The sequence below is a fragment of the Pecten maximus genome, chromosome 5 (assembly GCF_902652985.1).
Source record: "Pecten maximus chromosome 5, xPecMax1.1, whole genome shotgun sequence".
In the NCBI taxonomy this organism is placed as follows: domain Eukaryota; kingdom Metazoa; phylum Mollusca; class Bivalvia; order Pectinida; family Pectinidae; genus Pecten; species Pecten maximus.
The window spans coordinates 14,080,405-14,100,912 of NC_047019.1; the positions used below are offsets into that span (position 1 = coordinate 14,080,405).

The 20,508-nt window shown below is 35.4% G+C and overlaps 2 protein-coding genes across 4 annotated transcripts in view; one reads left to right on the forward strand and one right to left on the reverse strand.

Annotated features, from left to right (window-relative positions):
• Positions 1-12,660, reverse strand: part of LOC117327238 (synapse-associated protein 1-like) — a 73,719-nt gene extending 61,059 nt beyond the window's left edge. For all 3 annotated transcript variants that reach the window (XM_033884135.1, XM_033884136.1, XM_033884137.1), the window contains exons 1-5: positions 12,291-12,660; positions 6,361-6,443; positions 5,589-5,735; positions 2,995-3,134; positions 2,378-2,469 (exon numbers count right to left, since the gene is read on the reverse strand). In XM_033884135.1, the coding sequence (XP_033740026.1) occupies positions 2,378-2,469; positions 2,995-3,134; positions 5,589-5,735; positions 6,361-6,443; positions 12,291-12,549 (721 nt within the window). In that variant the 5' untranslated portion in view covers positions 12,550-12,660. The remainder of the gene's footprint in view (positions 1-2,377; positions 2,470-2,994; positions 3,135-5,588; positions 5,736-6,360; positions 6,444-12,290) is intronic.
• A 71-nt stretch (positions 12,661-12,731) lies between these two features.
• On the forward strand, positions 12,732-19,857 carry LOC117327239 (proteasome assembly chaperone 1-like). The gene is made up of 6 exons (XM_033884138.1): positions 12,732-12,855; positions 14,109-14,218; positions 15,279-15,490; positions 16,088-16,286; positions 17,989-18,125; positions 19,159-19,857. Exons 1-6 carry the CDS (start codon positions 12,764-12,766, stop codon positions 19,231-19,233), a joined length of 825 nt encoding a protein of 274 aa, XP_033740029.1. The 5' UTR covers positions 12,732-12,763; the 3' UTR covers positions 19,234-19,857.
• The last annotated feature ends 651 nt before the right edge of the window (positions 19,858-20,508 follow it).

Consider the following 20,508-nt stretch of genomic DNA (forward strand, 5'->3'; position numbering starts at 1 on the left):
TGTCTGTTAACAGTCACATGCCTGTGTCTGTTGACAGTGGGATATCTGTGTCTGTTGACAGAGGGATATCTGTCTGTTGACAGTGGGATATCTGTGTCAGTTGACAGTGGGATATCTGTATCTGTTGACAGTTGGATATATGTGTCTGTTGACAGTGGGATATCTGTATCTGTTGACAGTGGGATATCTGTGTCTGTTGACAGTGGGATACCTGTGTCTGTTGACAGTGGGATACCTGTGTCTGTTGACAGTGGGATATCTGTGTCTGTTGATAGTGGGATATCTGTGTCTGTTGACAGTGAGATACCTGTGTCTGTTGATAGTGGGATATCTGTGTCTGTTGACAGTGAGATACCTGTGTCTGTTGACAGTGGGATACCTGTGTCTGTTGACAGTGGGATATCTGTGTCTGTTGACAGTGGGATATCTTGGTCTGTTGACAGTTGGGTATATGTGTCTGTTGACAGTGGGATATCTGTATCTGTTGACAGTGGGATATATGTGTCTGCTGGCTGTGGGATATATGTGTCTGGTGGCTGTGGGATATATCTGTCTGTTAACAGTCACATGCCTGTATCTGTTGAAAGTTGGATATATGTGTCTGTTGACAGTGGGATATCTGTATCTGTTGACAGTGGGATATCTGTATCTGTTGACAGTGGGATATATGTGTCTGCTGGCTGTGGGATATATGTGTCTGGTGGCTGTGGGATATATCTGTCTGTTAACAGTCACATGCCTGTGTCAGTTGACAGTGGGATATCTGTGTCTGTTGACAGTGGGATACATGTGTCTGTTGACAGTGGGATATCTGTATCTGATGACAGTGGGATATATGTGTCTGTTGACAGTGGGATATCTGTGTCTGTTGACAGAGGGATATCTGTATGTTGACAGTGGGATATCTGTGTAAGTTGACAGTGGGATATCTGTATCTGTTGACTGTGGGATATCTGTGTCTTTTGATGAGAGGATATCTGTGTCTGATGACAGTGGGATATCTGTGTCTGTTGACATTGGGATATATGTGTTTGTTGACTGTGGGATATATGTATCTGATGACAGTGGGATATTTGTATCTGATGACAGAGGGATATCTGTATCTGTTGACAGTGGGATATCTGTATCTGTTGACTGTGGGATATCTGTGCCTTTTGATGAGAGGATATCTGTGTCTGATGACAGTGGGATATCTGTGTCTGTTGACATTGGGATATATGTGTTTGTTGACTGTGGGATATATGTATCTGATGACAGTGGGATATCTGTTTCTGATGACAGAGGGATATCTGTATCTGTTGACAGTGGGATATCTGTATCTGTTGACAGTGAGATATCTGTGTTTGTTGACAGTGGGATATCTTTGTCTGTTGACAGTGGGATATCTGTGTCTGTTGACAGTGGGATATCTGTGTCTGTTGACTGTGGAATGTCCGTGTCTGATGATGGTGATAATTTTTACCATCTGCCACTGAAGGCTCAAGGTCTAGCCTCACAGAAACACTTTAACTTTTTGCTTTTTAAAAAACTTCACTGCGTAATGTGTAACTATTATCTACTGTGTGTTTCTGAGAATAAGCTTTAGGTGAAATCAATCATACTGGCAGAGTTATACCTCTAATCAATGGTCTTAAACAATATCAAGGCAACAGACTGTTATCTTTCATCGACTCTGTGCCAATCTGAATACATTAGCAGGAAATCTTACATTAAATCTTCAACACATACAAATTAAATCAACTATTGAGAAAACAAGGACTGTGAATACCACAAAGCTGTGACCTTCACTCCATAGTTAATACAGGGAAAGCCAGGACTGTGACCTTTACACAAAAGTTACCTCAGAATAAGCCAGGACTGTGACCTTCACCCCATAGTTACTACAGAGAAAGTTAGGACTGTGACCTTCACCCCATAGTTACTACAGAGAAATTCAGGACTGTGACCTTCAGCAAACAGTTACTACAGAGAAAGTCAAGACTGTGACCTTCACCCAATAGTTACTAAAGAGAAAGTTAGGACTGTGACCTTCACCCCATAGTTACTACAGAGAAATTCAGGACTGTGACCTTCAGCAAACAGTTACTACAGAGAAATTCAGGATTGTGACCTTCACCCCATAATTACTACAGAGAAATTCAGGATTGTGACCTTCACCCAATAGTTACTACAGAGAAATTCAGGACTGTGACCTTCAGCAAACAGTTACTACAGAGAAATTCAGGACTGTGACCTTCAGCAAACAGTTACTACAGAGAAAGTCAGGACTGTGACCTTCATCCCATAGTTATTGTAGATCAATCAGTGTTGTGGCTATACTAGTTATGAGAGAAATGTGTATGCTAATTCAGTAGAGATAGTTCCCAGAAGTCATTACCTGTTTCTTGTGCCAAAACAGTTAGTTGTGTGGATTGTTTGATCAAGGAAACTCTGTAGAAATAATTCCTCCAAAATGTCTCTTCATTGATCCTGTAATAGGAGATTTGAACTTTAGTGGTCCAAACGAAAAAACGTTTTAAATTGAAATAATTAATATTAAAGATATCCTGTATCCTGAGCAGGGCATTCAGCAGACCCTTGAGAGTATGTTTTTGAATCAGATTTGACTCTTTGCTTTGAAAGCACATGTCTATTTGACATATGTTTGACCCTTCACATTTCTGAGATATTGACTTCTGATATTGCTAAATCCCAAAGGTCAACTGGATGCCGTGCTGATCATCAAAATGAATTAAAGTCTTTTTTGGTACCTCTCATAGGTAGAAGAAATATTAACAAATTACGGCCCAAAATTACTTAAACTGCCAAAGGGTCATAAAACAATACAATACTGTAAACGGTTTCAAAATAATTTAAACCAGAACAGTTACTTTGCATTTCTTATATTACCACCACTTTATTAAATACCTGTGAATAATTTGAGTCCATCCTGGTCTTGAAAAACATGATTATTTTATGCATAATGACCATCTGTGTTATCAAAGCAATACTTACTGTTTAGGTACGAGTTCGAATCTCATTTTCTGTAGGTTGGGATCCTCTTGGAGAGTAGCTGTTGCAATAGGAAACATGCTTTCAAAGTGAAACTGGAACTGGATCCCAGAGGGAGGGTTGCGTAGGAAGTGTCTCTTGTCCTGAAACACAAAGGGAAGGTCTTGTCAATTGTCACACCCCTGACAAATACTTAAGTTGTGTCCTCATTATAGTATTGACACAACACACTGTTTTATAGAACTGTTTATGGACGACGCCCACACCAGAGGATAAAGCTCACCTTTAATTCATCATGGTGAGCTAAACATTTCATAGAGAAGTTTTTAAATGTTTACAAAATAAACAACATTTCAACAATTTTTATCTGAAACAGAGTATCATTAAACGATACTAATCCCAATGATCAACTGCCTTTTGACCCAAAACTGCAAAACAAGCAGTCCTCATAAAGGAATGTGCGAAGTTCGAGTTTGATCTGTCCAATTTTGAGTTTTCATATGGAAACCAAATTTCTATTTACAGTTACAGTGACCTTTGACCTTTTGACTACAAAAGAATGTCCAATAAATCACGCTGAAAAAGCAGTGTGTGATCTCAAATTGATGGCCGAAAACCAATATTTTATGTTTAGCAACAGGGACCTTGACCTTTGACCCTTTTACCTACAAAGAAATCATAAGCAAGCACTCTAGATTTTAACGAGGAATCAATGTATGAAATCTGAGTTTGATCCATTTAATTGAACTTGTGTTGTTGTCTGGAGATAGCAATGCTTTGTTTCCTGGGTTGATCACCTGTCAACAGCCAAGGTGTCACTGAAAAACATATGAGAGGCCCGTCCCATGCCATGCAGAGCAATTATGAACCACTAGATGGCAGCACAGATGGATGGAATGGCAGAAGATCAGGGTGATACTTTAATTTAAATCTGAACTTACAAACAGGGCACACACATTGGTGTATCTATATATAACTGTACATGACAGAGAGATATGTAGACACACACATTGGTGTATCTATATATAACTGTACATGACAGAGAGATATGTAGACACACACATTGGTGTATCTATATATAACTGTACATGACAGAGAGAATTGTAGACACACACATTGGTGTATCTATGTAAAACTGTATGTGACAGAGAGAATTGTAGACACACACATTAATGTATCTATGTATAACTCTACATGACAGAGAGAATTGTAGACACACACATTGGTGTATCTATATAAAAGTGTACATGACAGAGAGAATTGTAGACACACACATTAGTGTATCTATATATAACTGTATGTGACAGAGAGAATTGTAGACACACACATTGGTGTATCTATATATAACTGTATGTGACAGAGAGAATTGTAGACACACACATTGGTGTATCTATATAAAACTGTATGTGACAGAGAGAATTGTAGACACACACATTGGTGTATCTATATATAACTGTACGTGACAGAGAGAATTGTAGACACACACATTAGTGTATCTATATAAAACTGTACATGACAGAGAGAATTGTAGACACACACATTGGTGTATCTATATAAAACTGTATGTGACAGAGAGAATTGTAGACACACACATTAGTGTATCTATATAAAAGTGTACATGACAGAGAGATATGTAGACACACACATTGGTGTATCTATATATAACTGTACATGACAGAGAGAATTGTAAACACACACATTAGTGTATCTATGTATAACTCTACATGACAGAGAAAAATGTAGACACACAAATTGGTGTATCTATATATAACTGTATGTGACAGAGAGAATTGTAGACACACACATTGGTGTATCTATATATAACTGTACATGACAGAGAGAATTGTAGACACACACATTGGTGTATCTATGTAAAACTGTATGTGACAGAGAGATTTGTAGACACACACATTGGTGTATCTATATATAACTGTATGTGACAGAGAGAATTGTAGACACACACATTAGTGTATCTATGTATAACTCTACATGACAGAGAAAAATGTAGACACACAAATTGGTGTATCTATATAAAACTGTACATGACAGAGAGAATTGTAAACACACACATTAGTGTATCTATGTATAACTGTATGTGACAGAGAGAATTGTAGACACACACATTGGTGTATCTATATATAACTGTATGTGACAGAGAGAATTGTAGACACACACATTAGTGTATCTATATAAAACTGTACATGACAGAGAGAATTGTAAACACACACATTAGTGTATCTATGTATAACTGTACATGACAGAGAGATATGTAGACACACAAATTGGTGTATCTATATATAACTGTATGTGACAGAGAGATATGTAGACACACACATTAGTGTATCTATGTATAACTGTACATGACAGAGAGATATGTAGACACACACATTGGTGTATCTATATAAAACTGTATGTGACAGAGAGATATGTAGACACACACATTGGTGTATCTATATAAAACTGTATGTGACAGAGAGATATGTAGACACACACATTGGTGTATCTATATATAACTCTACATGACAGAGAAAAATGTAGACACACAAATTGGTGAATCTATGTATAACTCTACATGACAGAGAAAATTGTAGACGTACTGTTGATAGTGCTAGGATTTGTGTTTTCATGCTTTCCTCTTCATTGTAGCCTATCCATGGTGGAACAGCAGCCTCAGAGCGTTTTACTTTATCTTTCTTTTCTGTTACAAACTTATCTTGTTCACGACTGAAATCTCCAAGGAATGTCTGAAAAAGCAATGTTTTAATAGGTTAACATTTCGTAGAAAAGTGACACAGACAAAAATATTGGAATGCTTGAAATTGATGGAGCAAAGAAATAACTTTTAATGTTTGTCATGAAATTGATCAGTTTGTTAACTATACACCTGTAAAAGTGATTTCGAAAGACATCTATCGTATACACAAACAGCAATTGAAAACTGTGTTTGCAAGCTTTTCAAAATCGTTTGTTATAATTACCTGTGTCAAGTAAGAGTGTAATGACAGAACTTTGATGACAATTGACAATAGAAGGATTTCATTTTTTTTCAATATATACAGACCAAAGGACTTGCTATTCCCAGGTTCCCAAAATTACTGATGCATGATATACCCAGGAAATTGGGACTAAGTGGCCATGGGATATAGACAAAATGAATATTGACCATGGCCATATATACACCAGAAGAACAACCAGTGGTGATTGGTTAGTTAGACTGTGAAACAGATTAGTGGGACTGTACAAAGGGGTTAATTACCACTCAGGGATGTACTTGATAAATCCTCAGCTAAATGAAAGGTTAGGATTTTACACGGTACAAGATACACCACTTATACTGTATGAAATGCTATCGGTTATATAATTACATACCTTTTCTTCTACAGACTTTGTTATTTGTTTAGCATGGTCAGCCACTGTTTTAGAGGCTGCTTTGCCGTAACTGTACAAGAAACCTGAAAAATAAATTTAAACTTACAAAATGAATCGCCACTTGATGGTGTGGTAATCAAAATGTAGTATTCACTTGCTATTTTCTGGATTTTGCCATTGTTTATGATACTCTTGGTGGCAGATTTGTTAAAAACCTGTGTAGGTAGATATGTCATGAATGAATCCAGAATTGCACATTAAAGCATGTGTTTGTGTACAGTATTGTAAACAAGTACCAACATAGTTCACATGTCTGTAATATAATTATAACTTCATTTGTGCAGTATCATCTAATGTCATGTTTTTGACAGTTTACTTCTACGTTAAGTGCTTTTTCCCACTAATGGCACACCATGCCAGGTACAAATATGTAGCCATATATGAAGTAGATACCAATTAAATCAGAGAAAAAAAAAAGACTTATTTTATTTCTTATACTGAGATCTATATTTAAAATGTTTTGTCAAGTATTTTATAAATAAAACATGCCCAAAAGCAGACTTTTCTAGTGCCGGACAAGATGCCCCTCTGCAGTGTTGCCAACCAATCCAATGTGAAGATCTGCCACCAATTCAAGGGATTGTTCAAAGTGAGAGATTTATATATAGCACGACAGCATTTTATAACAACAATAATTGTTTTCGTGCAGTAATTTTCATCATATAATACCCAAAATTGTTTAAATAGTCTAACAGGATAAAGAATTAAATACTTTAAAATGCATATCAATATATATAGCTAGATGCTGCATGGTAAGTGATAACAAAAAAGGAATTTTGTTTTACTTTTAATTTTCTTAAAACATAAACTTAGAAATTCAAGCAATTTGAGAAATGATTATATATATATATATTTGAACAATGGCCAAAAGCAGTTATATACATACATGTATTTATATTCAATATTACAGAAAACTTCATCATCTTTTTGTTTTGCATTTTTTTGTTTTAAGATTTGTCAATCATTTTACCTATTTCAAATTCAAAATGTATTTTTTCTTTATTTACATATATCTCTCTAAAAATTTGTCAATTAACTCCCTCTGTTCAAACACGATATAATTATCTACAATTATTTAATAGTGATTTCTGACTCTTCTTTTACTATTAACCATGGCCAATCAAAGAAGGCAGTCTGTGTACAAACACTTTGTTACTAGTCAGTATATGATGCTTCCAAATTCATATTATTTTTACGTGAGTAAATCATTGTTAATCATTGAGTAAATCACTGTCAATCAATACTAATATTTGTTTTTGAAGTGATGGCCTTTAATTCTTATCACAAACATTTTAATTAACCGTTATTGCTTAAATGGCCATGGCCAGAGGGTCTGAGACTTGATGTGTCATGTCATGGCGAGCCGTTTAACATTTAATCCCATTTCCTTAACATCATGCAAATACTTTATTCACCTTAAGGTGAAAAGAATTTCACTTAATTGAAAAAAAAATACAAAGAAAATTAATGTAAACTTCCCTTCAGACAAAAAGAAATTCACTTAAACAAAAAAAAAATATTTGCAGACATAATGCAAAATCATGTACAAGTTTGTCCCTTAACTGAAATTACTTTCATCTCAAAGTAATTTAAACTGATCATACATTCTTAATAAAAACACTGTTCTCCTGTCCACCCCTATTGTATAATGGAATGAACCCTCCCCTTGGACCGGTCTCCAAACCGGTTTCATACCACATTTGTATATCTACAACCATAAATTGAAGTATTCTTATACTTTTTGGTCATCATGAAAGTATCCCCCTTATTTATTTGTAACACCCTTTGAATTGACATGATTTTAAAGCAAAAATATTAAATTAGGAATATGTTACTCTGAAGCCAGAAAGTTTCTCCAATATAAGTTAGAAGCATTGTTAATGTACAATAATCATTGGTAGCTATATATATATAGTTGGCCAGAAGTTGAAAAATATTATCTTTCAGGTGTTTCTATTACCTTATTTTACCAGGTATAAGCTTAAGCCCATGCCCGGGGATACAAATTATGCGTTGAGTGAACACATTTTCTGAACTTTTGTAAAATATGATTGTCACCTGCAATTCCGTGACAAGATCCGAGTTTTCCCCTCTTGCACAGGGTCCTATATCCGGGTGTAAGCTCATCCCAGACTTTTGCCCATTTTCAGTGCACTATACGTATACCCCGTAAAATATGGTCTATTTTATTTCCCTTAGGTAAAACAATTTTTATCTCCATTATGTTTTATTTCACTTAAAGGTAAACGAAATCCAAAACCCAAAATATAATTGCCGATCGTGTCAAAATGTCATAAAAGTATCTCAAAATACGATTATGTGCTATTTTGTAAAAAAAATATGTTAATCATGTTAATTGCTTTTATTAAAAAAACACAGTTTTTAGCTTTTATTAAAAAAACACCGTTTTTAAGTCAATCTCGTAAATCTCAAAGTATTATCCGATTTATCTCCCCTGACTGTGACGTCATTGATGACAAACGCTTCCGCGCCACCTGTCAGACGATGTAAACAAAAGTCTGTCAAAATGGTGCAGTGTGCGGCCATCGACTGCAATAACAGCAATAACAGTGGGCAGAAGATTAGTTTATTTGCTTTTCCACGAGACAAAAAACTGCGGAACATATGGATTACAAGAGTCCCACACACAACTGGTAATGGGTAGTGCTCCGAGTTTAATTAGAAATCCAAATTCTAAGACCATGTTGGGTAACGCTTAGCTCAACAGCCAAAGTTTATGTGAAGCGAGATTCGTACATGTATATTTTGGAAGCGATTCAGATCTGTCCACCGCATTATACCCTCTTTCCAGTCTCGTTCCGCAGTATTTTGAATAGAATTTCTCACTGTGTATTTCCAAGCAAGTTTACTAGGGAAGCATCCATACTTTATAAAACTGTTCAAGAATTCTTCTAGGCCATATTTGTAAAGTGTAGTTATCATTGTCCGGAATATTTCCTTGCATTCCGCTAGGCCAAAAATGAGAAAAATTCCTATATTAAAGTTTAACAGCTGTTTATGAATTTTTGATGTATCTGTTAAACAAAGTCTTCCAAAAAACAATAATCTATGTCTATCTATATAATGCATCATTCTACATATTCCAAGAGTTTCTTTCTGTAGTGCTTTCAGACAGTGAGTTTTTATCAAACCCTTGCAAAATGCGACAGCATTTCCGTTGCGTTATTTCAAGTTTGTCCAGATGTGTGCCTCGTGTCTCTCCCCACTTCTCACATGCATACATTCCAGTTTGTACAATCACGCGTTTCCAAATAGTGGCAGACGCTATCGGATTAATGTCCCCAAACCGGAGACCGATATCCCGCAGCGAGTGGAAACACTTCCGTAATTTTCCGCACGCCCTTTCTATTAACTTATTTAGAGGATACATATTTGAGATAATAGTTCCTACGTAAATCACATGTACACTTGCTTTTGCTTTGATTTTGCTCCCACCTATGTACAATTCCATACCTTCTTGCTGATTTGAACACGACTACCACACTTTTCTCAGCGTTATATTTCAATTGCCATTTGAAGTCATATGTCCTTGACACTTCCAATAAGTCTTGTAGGCCGGATTTGGAAGATGATATGAAGCAAGTATCATCAGCCAACAAAAGACCATGGATATGCCTGTCTGCGATGTTAATTCCACATTTTGTCTCACATATGTTATTCATTAAACCCTCTATATACAATTTGAACATAAATGCGCTCAAGACTTTTCCCTCCAGTCGAATACATAAGGTTGTGTCCATATAGGAGTTGAATAAAACTTTCCATAGGTTCCCTTGAATACCAAGTTCGTATAGTTTATGAAATAATCCATTTAGCCATATCCTGTCGAACGCCTTTTCATTATCAAGGAAAGTGATATAGAGTGGGGATTTCCTTTCAGTAAAGAATATGACACAATTTCTTTTAACGTGAATATTGCAGGAATCGAGCCCATGTCCTTTCTGAAGCCAAATTGTAGAGGGTGTGGGAAATTGATCTTTTTCTGTATAACCCATTGTTCCATTCTTTCAAGCAGAACTTTTTCAAAATGTTTACCAATTGATGATGTCATTGTAATTCCTCTAAAACTTGCCGGGTCGGAAGGATTTTTATTTCCCCCTTTGAAAATTGGTATGACAGTTCCTTTCTTAAATGACTGTGGGACGTATTCTGTAGACAAAATGAAATTGAAAAGAACGCATAATGATTTTGTGAGAGTTTGTCCACCATATTTCAAATGTTCATTACATATACCATCATGTCCGGGGGATTTACTAAATTTTAATTTTCTTATTGGTTTTTTAGTTCGTTTTCTGTTATTTCGTTTTCAAGCGTATTTTCAGTTTGCGACGATGGTAATAGGAGATACTCTCGAATTCTCTCATCCGTTTCAGCTTTAAAGTTTTCATCAAACAAGTCATCCGGATCCGGCGATAAGAGATCGCCATAGTATAGAGCCCACAGTTCACACTTACTCCGATCATCTGTTGCCACCTTATCCCTGTATATGAGAGGGTTGTCATGTGGCGTCTAACGGTCTTTCCACATTGTTTCCATACTGTCCTGTAGACATTTAGGATGTCAGATTTGGTAAGACATTTTCCTTAACTAAGTAGATGCGCGTTAGATTTTTCAGGAATTTGAAGGCCTTAAAAGCAGAAATATAACGTGAGTTCACAAAGAAAAATGTTTGCATAGATGTGTTGTATATTTATAGCTGATGACATTAAGTATAGACCTGGTAATGTCTCTTACGCCACAACATGTAAACATCTATGCGGATGAGTGACTAGTACATCCCTGTATGTTGCACTTCAACTAATCGATTGTTTGTTTATGTGAATTTATAAACATGTGTAAAAGTTCAAGGAGTAATAGTGTGCAGCCAGCCGGGATCGAACCCATGACCCTTGGCTTACTGGACCGCCGCTCTACCGACTGAGCTAAAAGGAAATTCCACCTAGCCGGAAGCTAGAAGGCGACCATACAGCTATGTACAGTATTTATAATTAAAACCCGGCCTGCTACACATGTATACAATGCACTTCATATGACTACCCTATCAAATCTGTTTTTCCCCTCAGATTTTATTTTTGCATCTTTTATATATGCCGAACAACTACATGCAAAATCTTTTTTTAGAACTTCTACACTTCAGTGAGTTAGGTACTACTCAGGTTGTCACTTTATGTTACATTCTATTTTCAAAGTTACTTTCTATTTTCTTTGGCATTTTGAATCCATAGTTTAATTAAATACATTTCAAAAAGAATTCAGAATTACCGTAGGCTTAAGCTATGACTCCTTTACACTGAAATGAATTGTCTGCACATTTACAAAGAAATATACATAATGACAGGTGATTTTTTTATGTATACTAATGCTTATATATTTGTTTACTGTTTTGTTTTTGTGTTTTTCATTTTAGGATACATGTGGTCAAATTCATTGTTGCCCAGGAATAAATGTTTTTTTTTAATATTAATCTTAGGTAAAAAGCGTTTCACTTAGGTAAAATAAATTTAAAGCATATTTTACCTTAAGAGGAAATAGGGTTAAATATATATACATAGCACTTCTTAATTTACAAATACTGAAGTTTAATAATATACAAGTAGATTTAATTTTCAGTCCATGAAATTCAGAAACAGTAACTATTATTACTGTATATATATATATAAGTTCATCGTGGTATAATGTATGAGTTGTATATCAATCTAAAGTGTGCACATACATACAGGTCAATGTGTCTGTTTTAGTGCGTACGTATACACATTTAGTTGTGATCATGACTTTGTTGTCCGTTTCTAAAATTAGAATTAAATTATCGTGAGAACAAAATGCCACTAAATACTATCACAAACACTTACTCCCCCATTCCTTTGCTGTATTTATGGCTTTAGAAGATGCGTCTTCCAAAGCTTGCTTAGCTTCATCAAATGATAAGTCTTTTTCCTCAGTGTCAGTGTCCTGGCTGTCTTTCTCTGTTGACTTCGTTTCGGATGGTTGATTTTGCTCTTGGGTCTCGTCTCCTGATTTTTCGTTTTCCTTGTTTTCTTCTGCAGATGAATCATTAGTTGGACTTTCCTCACCTCCAACGCCAAGCCAACTTGTCATAGAACTAAACATGACTTCATTTAAATGGTACGCAGTTGTCTAGAAAACGAAAATTCAATAGTTGTCGTCATATACCTTCACTAATGGATTTGTGAATTACGTCGTCCGACCTTGACCGAAACCAAAACATCTGGTCTGGATCTCTTCTGCGATTGATATGGTCGTATAAAATTTGTGTAAACTATCAATATTTAAGCTCTTTATTGACGTTGAACAAAAATTAAGCATGGCGACGTTCTTCGGAGAAATTTTGCCAGTCTCATCAAGAGCAGTAGATGATGATGACGACGACGATGATGATCTGGAGCCTGTCGACTGGTAACCTTTTTTTTAGAAGATAACACTTGCCAAACGCCATCTCAAAATATGAGTTCCGTTATTTTGCTTGCGTTAAAACATAGTTCCTTCACATTGAAAACACGTGTTTTGCTTTGTCACTGCATACATTGGCTTAGATTGTGAACTTACGTATAGGGCGCACGTGTAGTACGGTATACACTTTTAGACAAAAGTGATTTAAAATGAAGTAATAAATAAATAAATTAATATAAATAAATAATAGCTCTTTTCATGTCGAACAAATAAATCAATTCATAATCTTATAACTAGATGTCTAATTTAAATAGATATCTCTATTTTTAATTCAGACATTTATATTTATTTGATAATTAGATATATATGTATTCAAAATAAATGCACACATATGAATATCAAATACACATATCTGCATTTGTCTATAAATTGAGATTTATCAAAAAATAAAGATATTGGAATTAAATGGGGAAAAACGCTAAGACTGCTTGCCAAAATAGCCATGCATAAGGTTTTTTTTTCTATTTAATTTCAGACATCTGTATTTAAATAGAGATATCTTTATTTTGAATCAGAAATTGTTCATTTAGTCTCCATTCAGTGTCCTATTCCATCCATATATTGTAAATGAGGGTTATATAATATTAATGTAATTATATGTCCCTGTGTAAATGTACTAATTTTGGCACACTCAGATTTTCACACATACCAACAGTAGTTAAATGAAGAGTTGGCACATTCACATGATTTATTATGGCAGTAATGTTACAGGGCATTCAGCAGACCCTTGAGTATGTTTTTGACTCCCCAAAATCAGATTTGACTCTTTGGTTTGAAAGCACATGTCTATTTGACATATGTTTTGACCCTTCACATTTCTGAGATAGAGTGATTTGACTTCTGAAATTGCTAAATCCCAAAGGTCAACTAGATGCCTTGAATATATATAAGTGTAGCACATGGCTCCCCTGTGAAAAAACACTTTAGAGATTCCCTGTAATCAGTGGGTAGATTCCCAGTTTTAATTGAAATTATAACAACTATGGTCTAGTATTTATTCTCACATTTTATTATCATTAGGGTATCTATTTTATCATTTAATACATTTTTTTTCAGATTTTTCTTTTATAATTTGTGTTTTGAAAACATAGAATGGCTTTAAGAACATTAAACAGACTTGTAATCAATTGGAGTCCCTTGCAATTATTTTGCTGAGTTTTTGTCAAATCATACATTAACATAACAATGTCATGTTCTAGTGATCTATGGATGAGATGGTCAGAAAAGGCAAAAACAGATATGAAGGCAGCTGAAGATGGAAAACTTCAATGTGATACACTAATTGTGGCAATAGGTCCAGCCGCCACAGGTAATTACAACGAGGTCAGATAATATTTGATCTATATGAGTATTTACTCAGTTTTTTGTTTGTTTTCTTGGTTTATCCCCCTGTGAACAGCAAGGGTCATTTTGAGGCAGGTCTCCTGGAAGTAGTTGGTGACTACCAAACTGAACAACATAAGGGAGGCCAAACACATGCCATCCAGAGCAATAAGGGTCAAGTGTCTTGCCCAAGGACACAACGTATATATATGTATTATAATTTACCACAACAGCAAAAGCTGATCATCACTTTAGATTACGTGGATGGCACTCTAAACAACTGAGCTATGACAGCCCTGTATTTACTCATCACAATCAGTAAAGCATGAGTAAAATTAGAGATGAAACAAGTCAATGCTTGTCATGTGTTTTAGATATTGACTATTCACAGTATATACCTTTACCATTAACCACTGAGTACAGAAACTGTTTCATTTTTGGTTCAAAATTTTTTATTAATTTTTGTGTAATAAATGTTTATTACCCTAAAATTACAATATCCTCAGAAGTTGTATCATCAGATTCCCATGCTTGATTACACTACTTTACGCTTCATCAATCAACCATTGGTATTTGACGATACAGAAGTTGTTATAGAGGACTCAACATGGACCAAGAATAATTTATTGACACATTCAAGTTTAAACATTTGTATTGTAACTAAGTAAAAATATCTAAAAGAAATATTGCTATGAATTTTGTGAAAAATATGTCCCATCAGCTGCAGGCTCGACTTGATATAAAGTGCCTGTGAACTTGGGCAATGGAATCATTAAGTGTTAACTAATTTTTCAAACAAGACATGTCTTATAACCAAGACACTTAGGTTCACAGTTGAGTATGGTGGGATTAAGGTGTAATAAGATTGCTCAAATGAATGACCTCCACCCATTTTCTAGGCAACAGAGGTTAAATGAGTCTGATTCCTGCAAAATTCCATTTTAAAATATAATATCATGTGAGAGTTTAAAGCTGTTTGATGATTAATTGTGTTTGTGCTGGTATGTCGGTTCTCAATTTTATCTATGCATGAAAATATGTTTCAGGTTTTGCAAGAGCCTACATTTTACACCAAGATTTTGAGTTAATTGGTGGAATATTTGGTGGTATAAAGGAGCACGACTTCAACACATTTCAACAGACATCACCCACAGATAAGACCTGTTACCTTTACAGAAGTACACAGAACCCCCGTATCATGGTGTGTCAATGTAATGTCGACATCACACCTGAACAGTCCTATTCTTTTGTTACCAAGGTAGGCACCAGGGCTTCATACTTGAATTATACATATTCAATCCTACAGCCAAGCTTTTTAGAAAAGATTTAGGCAACATATAGGGGAGGGGAAGAAGGAGAATAGGACTCAATCTTGTAATACTGATCATGAAGAGCTAAACTTTGTTGCAGAGTTTGCGGGGCGGGGCAGGGTTCAACTGGGGGATTCCGGATTACTCCTTTTGTCTAGCTGTTTGGATAAAGAGATTTTCATATTAAAATCTGAGGCAACATCTTTGAACAAGAACGTTTTTGCATGTTGGCTGAAATATTCAGGTGAATGGTAGTCGATAGAAGAACTATGTTGAAAGTACATTGTACTAGTTTGGGATTTCGTTTTGGGGATAAATCTGAAAACTATTTCAAAATATAAGGTTATCTATATCATGTTCATCAGGGCACCCTATTACCTACTGAGGTATGGTCAGTTCTCTAGTGGACTCATTATTATCTATATTTCAGTGGTAGTACCAGGTATAGTATATTATAAGTTATTATAGTAACCATGTCATCAGCCTACACTATACCTACTGAAGCATGCCAGGTCCTAATTATCATGATGATTTTTGTTTTACAGTTATTTGCTGGGATATCTCTAAAAATGACCTACATATCTATACTGTGTTCGTGCTCCACCAGCGAGTATAAGAGTGACATTCCTATACTGGACATGCAGCCTCCTTTCCTTAGGGCCCTGAAATCCGCCAAGTTTGCTGGAACACCACTTTGTCCTTATGTAGAACAACCAAATGTAGTGGCTGGTTTACCAGCCCAGTGTAAGTAGTTTTGGAAATTGTCTCATTTTATTCCAGTCTGTTGGCTCAAGGTTCAGAATTTCCTGCACATGCTTGTTCTCTCTCAAACTGTTTAATAACATAGTGTTATAAATCACATTTTATATATGTAAGCCCTGTAATTATACCCCCGTAACGAAGTTAGGGGGGGTATACTGGAATTAGGTTGTCCGTCCATCTGTCTGTAGACGCATTTTGTTCGGACAACTCCTCCTAAACCGATGGGCCAATTCCGATGAAACTTCACACAAATATTAATGATCATGTGTAGATGTGCATGCCAATTTATTTTTCTCAAAATTATGGTTGCTATGGCAACTGTTCACTATAAACAGGTTTTCCGATAAGAACCATAACTTTAAGTTTGTCCGGACAACTCCTCCTAAACTAAATGGCCAATTTCAATGAAACTTCACACAAATATAGAGGACCATGTGTAGATGTGCATGCCACTTTCTTTTTTTTTTCAAAATTATGGTTGCTATGGCAACTGGTCACTATAAACAGGTTTTCTGATAAGAACCATGACTTTAAGTTTGTCCGGAAAACTCCTCCTAAACTAAATGGCCAATTTAAATGAAACTTCACACAAATATAGAGGACCCTGTGTAGATGTGCATGCCACTTTCTTTTTTTCTCAAAATTATGGTTGCTATGGCAACTGGTCACTATAAACAGGTTTTCTGATAAGAACCATGACTTTAAGTTTGTCCAGACAACTCCTCCTTAACCGAAGGGCCGATTTCAATGAAACTTCACACAAATATAGAAGACCATGTGTAGATGTGCATGCCACTTTCTTTTTTCCTCAAAATTATGGTTGCTATGGCAACTAGTCACTATAAACAGGTTTTCTAATAAGAACCATAACTTTAAGTTTGTGCGGACAACTCCTACACCGAAGGGCCGATTTCAATGAAACTTCACACAAATATAGAGGACCATGGGTAGATGTGCATGCCACTTTCTTTTTCTCAAAATTATGGTTATGGCAACTGGTCACTATATTACTGGGTTATCTTAGTTAGCCTCTAATTAACAGTTCCAATTCACCATTGACTCGTGCTGATTGCGGGGGTATTCGTCAGCCATCCTGGCGACAGTTCTAGTTTGGCCCTGGTATGTCATACTGGCCTACTTTTACTAATCAATGAGAGTCGCATAACATTAAAAAAAAAATTTAGTAACAGATGAACTCTAATTTGAAATAATTAACAACTTCGACATGATCTATATTTTGTCGAGTTAACAACTTCGACATGATCTATATTTTATCGAGTTAACAACTTCGACATGATCTATATTTTATCGAGCTGTCATTTATCGGCGAATAGCTTAGAGGTGAAGGTCGAAAAGGAACAATACATAGCATCTACAGAAAATGTCTCCGTATACATGTATCTAAAAGTGAGGTTTCATTTGATTTGGTACATTTTCCATGTTTATTTAACTTTGAAAGTCTGTTGATATGAAGAGAAAGTTGGCTTTTATTATATTGGCCGAATTGAAGTAATTTCATCATTATTGGCCATGTTTGCTTTTAAATTGCTTGGGATGTGAATATCATGTAGATGTAATATAAAGGTGATTAATTAATAAAAAAAAATATAATTAGTCTGTGGATGTGTGTTGGAAGCTCTATAACATGTTTTGTTATGTTGAGTAAACCTTTTGTTATTTGTAGTACTGAGCAGCTGTCAGATCCACGGCTACAGAGCTGTTCTCTACTGTTGTTACACCGACACTATTTACCTGTCCGCTGCCATGATGAAGACTTTCCTCCCTTTACTCAACTCAACACCAATCAAAGATATAATTCAGGTACATATTTATATATACATGGTCTCTCCATATCATCAGTTGAAAACTACTTTAGGAAAAGGACTTTTGAAATATTTTTTGTTATCAACAAATAAAGTTTTGAAAATTTTTATCATTTCATCATAATAACATAGAAAAAAAATTAATCAAATATTTTTAGGAGTTTGTTAGTTTCAGACTGTGTTTATTCAGGAGATGATCTGAATGTTGAAGAAATTGATGCAAATGATCAGAATGTTAGCGTTTGTTCAGTAGAAATGATGTGAATGTTAGCGTTTGTTCACTAGAAATGATCTGAATGTTAGCATTTGTTCAGTACAGATGATCTGAATGTTAGCATTTGTTCAGTACAGATGATCTGAATGTTAGCGTTTGTTCAGTACAGATGATCTGAATGTTAGCAATTGTTCAGTACAGATGATCTGAATGTTAGCGTTTGTTCAGTACAGATGATCTGAATGTTAGCGTTTGTTCAGTACAGATGATCTGAATGTTAGCGTTTGTTCAGTACAGATGATCTGAATGTAAGCATTTGTCAGTACAGATGATCTGAATGTTAGCGTTTTTTCAGTACAGATAATCTGAATGTTAGCATTTGTCAGTACAGATGATCTGAATGTTAGCGTTTGTTCAGTACAGATGATCTGAATGTTAGCGTTTGTCAGTACAGATGATCTGAATGTTAGCGTTTGTTCAGTACAGATGATCTGAATGTTAGCGTTTGTTCAGTACAGATAATCTGAATGTTAGCATTTGTTCAGTACAGATGATCTTAATGTTAGCATTTGTCAGTACAGATGATCTGAATGTTAGCATTTGTCAGTACAGATGATCTGAATGTTAGCATTTGTCAGTACAGATGATCTGAATGTTAGCATATGTCAGTACAGATGATCTGAATGTTAGCATATGTCAGTACAGATGATCTGAATGTTAGCATTTGTTCAGTGAGTAATCTTTGTACATGTTAAACTGTTTGTTATTCTATTTATACATTTTGTTTTTATCCATCACTCATACCTTTATTTTTCAGAAAAACCCACGTGCTGAAGACGATTTAAAGAAGATAGTGGCCCTTCATACTAGTCATAACACTTTGTATCTGTGAATTAATACACATATGAATAACCGCATTAACATTTGTGAAATGTAACTGTTGTGAACAGACACGTCTCACCTGTGTATTGACACTTCAGACTTATGATTAGTTGTATACTTTACACCTGTAAATGTATGCTGCTCACCTGTGAATTAATACTTACATACACATACCACTGAACGGACACTTCAACAATCTAAACAGTGTCTCTTTGATAATTGATTGCTATCAGCCCCAGGGCCTAGCCTCACCGGTACCCCTGGAGGCCTATATTTTGCCACGATTGCTTAATATCTTAATACATGTAATTCTCTCGTCATTTTTCTGATGTCTGATTTATCTAAGGAACAAAATGCTATACAAACTTTATTTTAAATTGGTTTTAGTAATTTCTTTTACATAAATCTGAATAAGTACATATTCAGGTTCTCCTGTTAAAGTCTAAATTTTAATGAATTGGTAGTTAACTGAGCAATTGTTAAGAATACATTCTTCTCAATAGTCTCATTGTGAGTAATGTACATTGGACAGTGTATTAAAACAATAGACAATGTACCAGCCCTAAGTCATACATATGAAAATTTGTTGTTTTATAAACATATATACATATTGTAAATAAATTATTTTTATAAATATGAAGTCTTGTTACATTTGTAAACAATATTTGTAATTCCTATTGTCTGTGATAGTGATTATTAACAAGAGTTTCTGAATTCAACATAACTCGTGAGTTGGTTGAAATTCAAAATTAGTTTTTAGCCCACCATCATCAGATGGTGGGCTATTCAAATCGCCCTGCGTCCGTGGTCCGTCCGTCCCTCCGTCTGTAAACAATTCTTGTTATCGCTATTTCTGAGAAAGTACTGAAGGGATCTTTCTCAAATTTCATATGTAGGTTCCCCTTGGTGCCTAGTTATGCATATTGCGTTTTGAGACCAATCAGAAAACAACATGGCCGACAGGCAGCCATCTTGGATTTTGACAATTGAAGTTTGTTATCACTATTTCTGAGAAAGTATATAGGGGATCTTTCTGAAATTTCATATGTAGGTTTCCCTTGGTGCCTAGTTATGCATATTGCGTTTTGAGACCAATCAGATAACAACATGGCCGACAGGCAGCCATCTTGGATTTTGACAATTGAAGTTTGTTATCGCTATTTCTGAGAAAGGACTGAAGGGATTTTTCTCAAATTTCATATGTAGGTTCCCCTTGGTGCCTAGTTATGCATATTGCGTTTTGAGACCAATAAGAAAACAACATGGCCGACAGGCAGCCATCTTG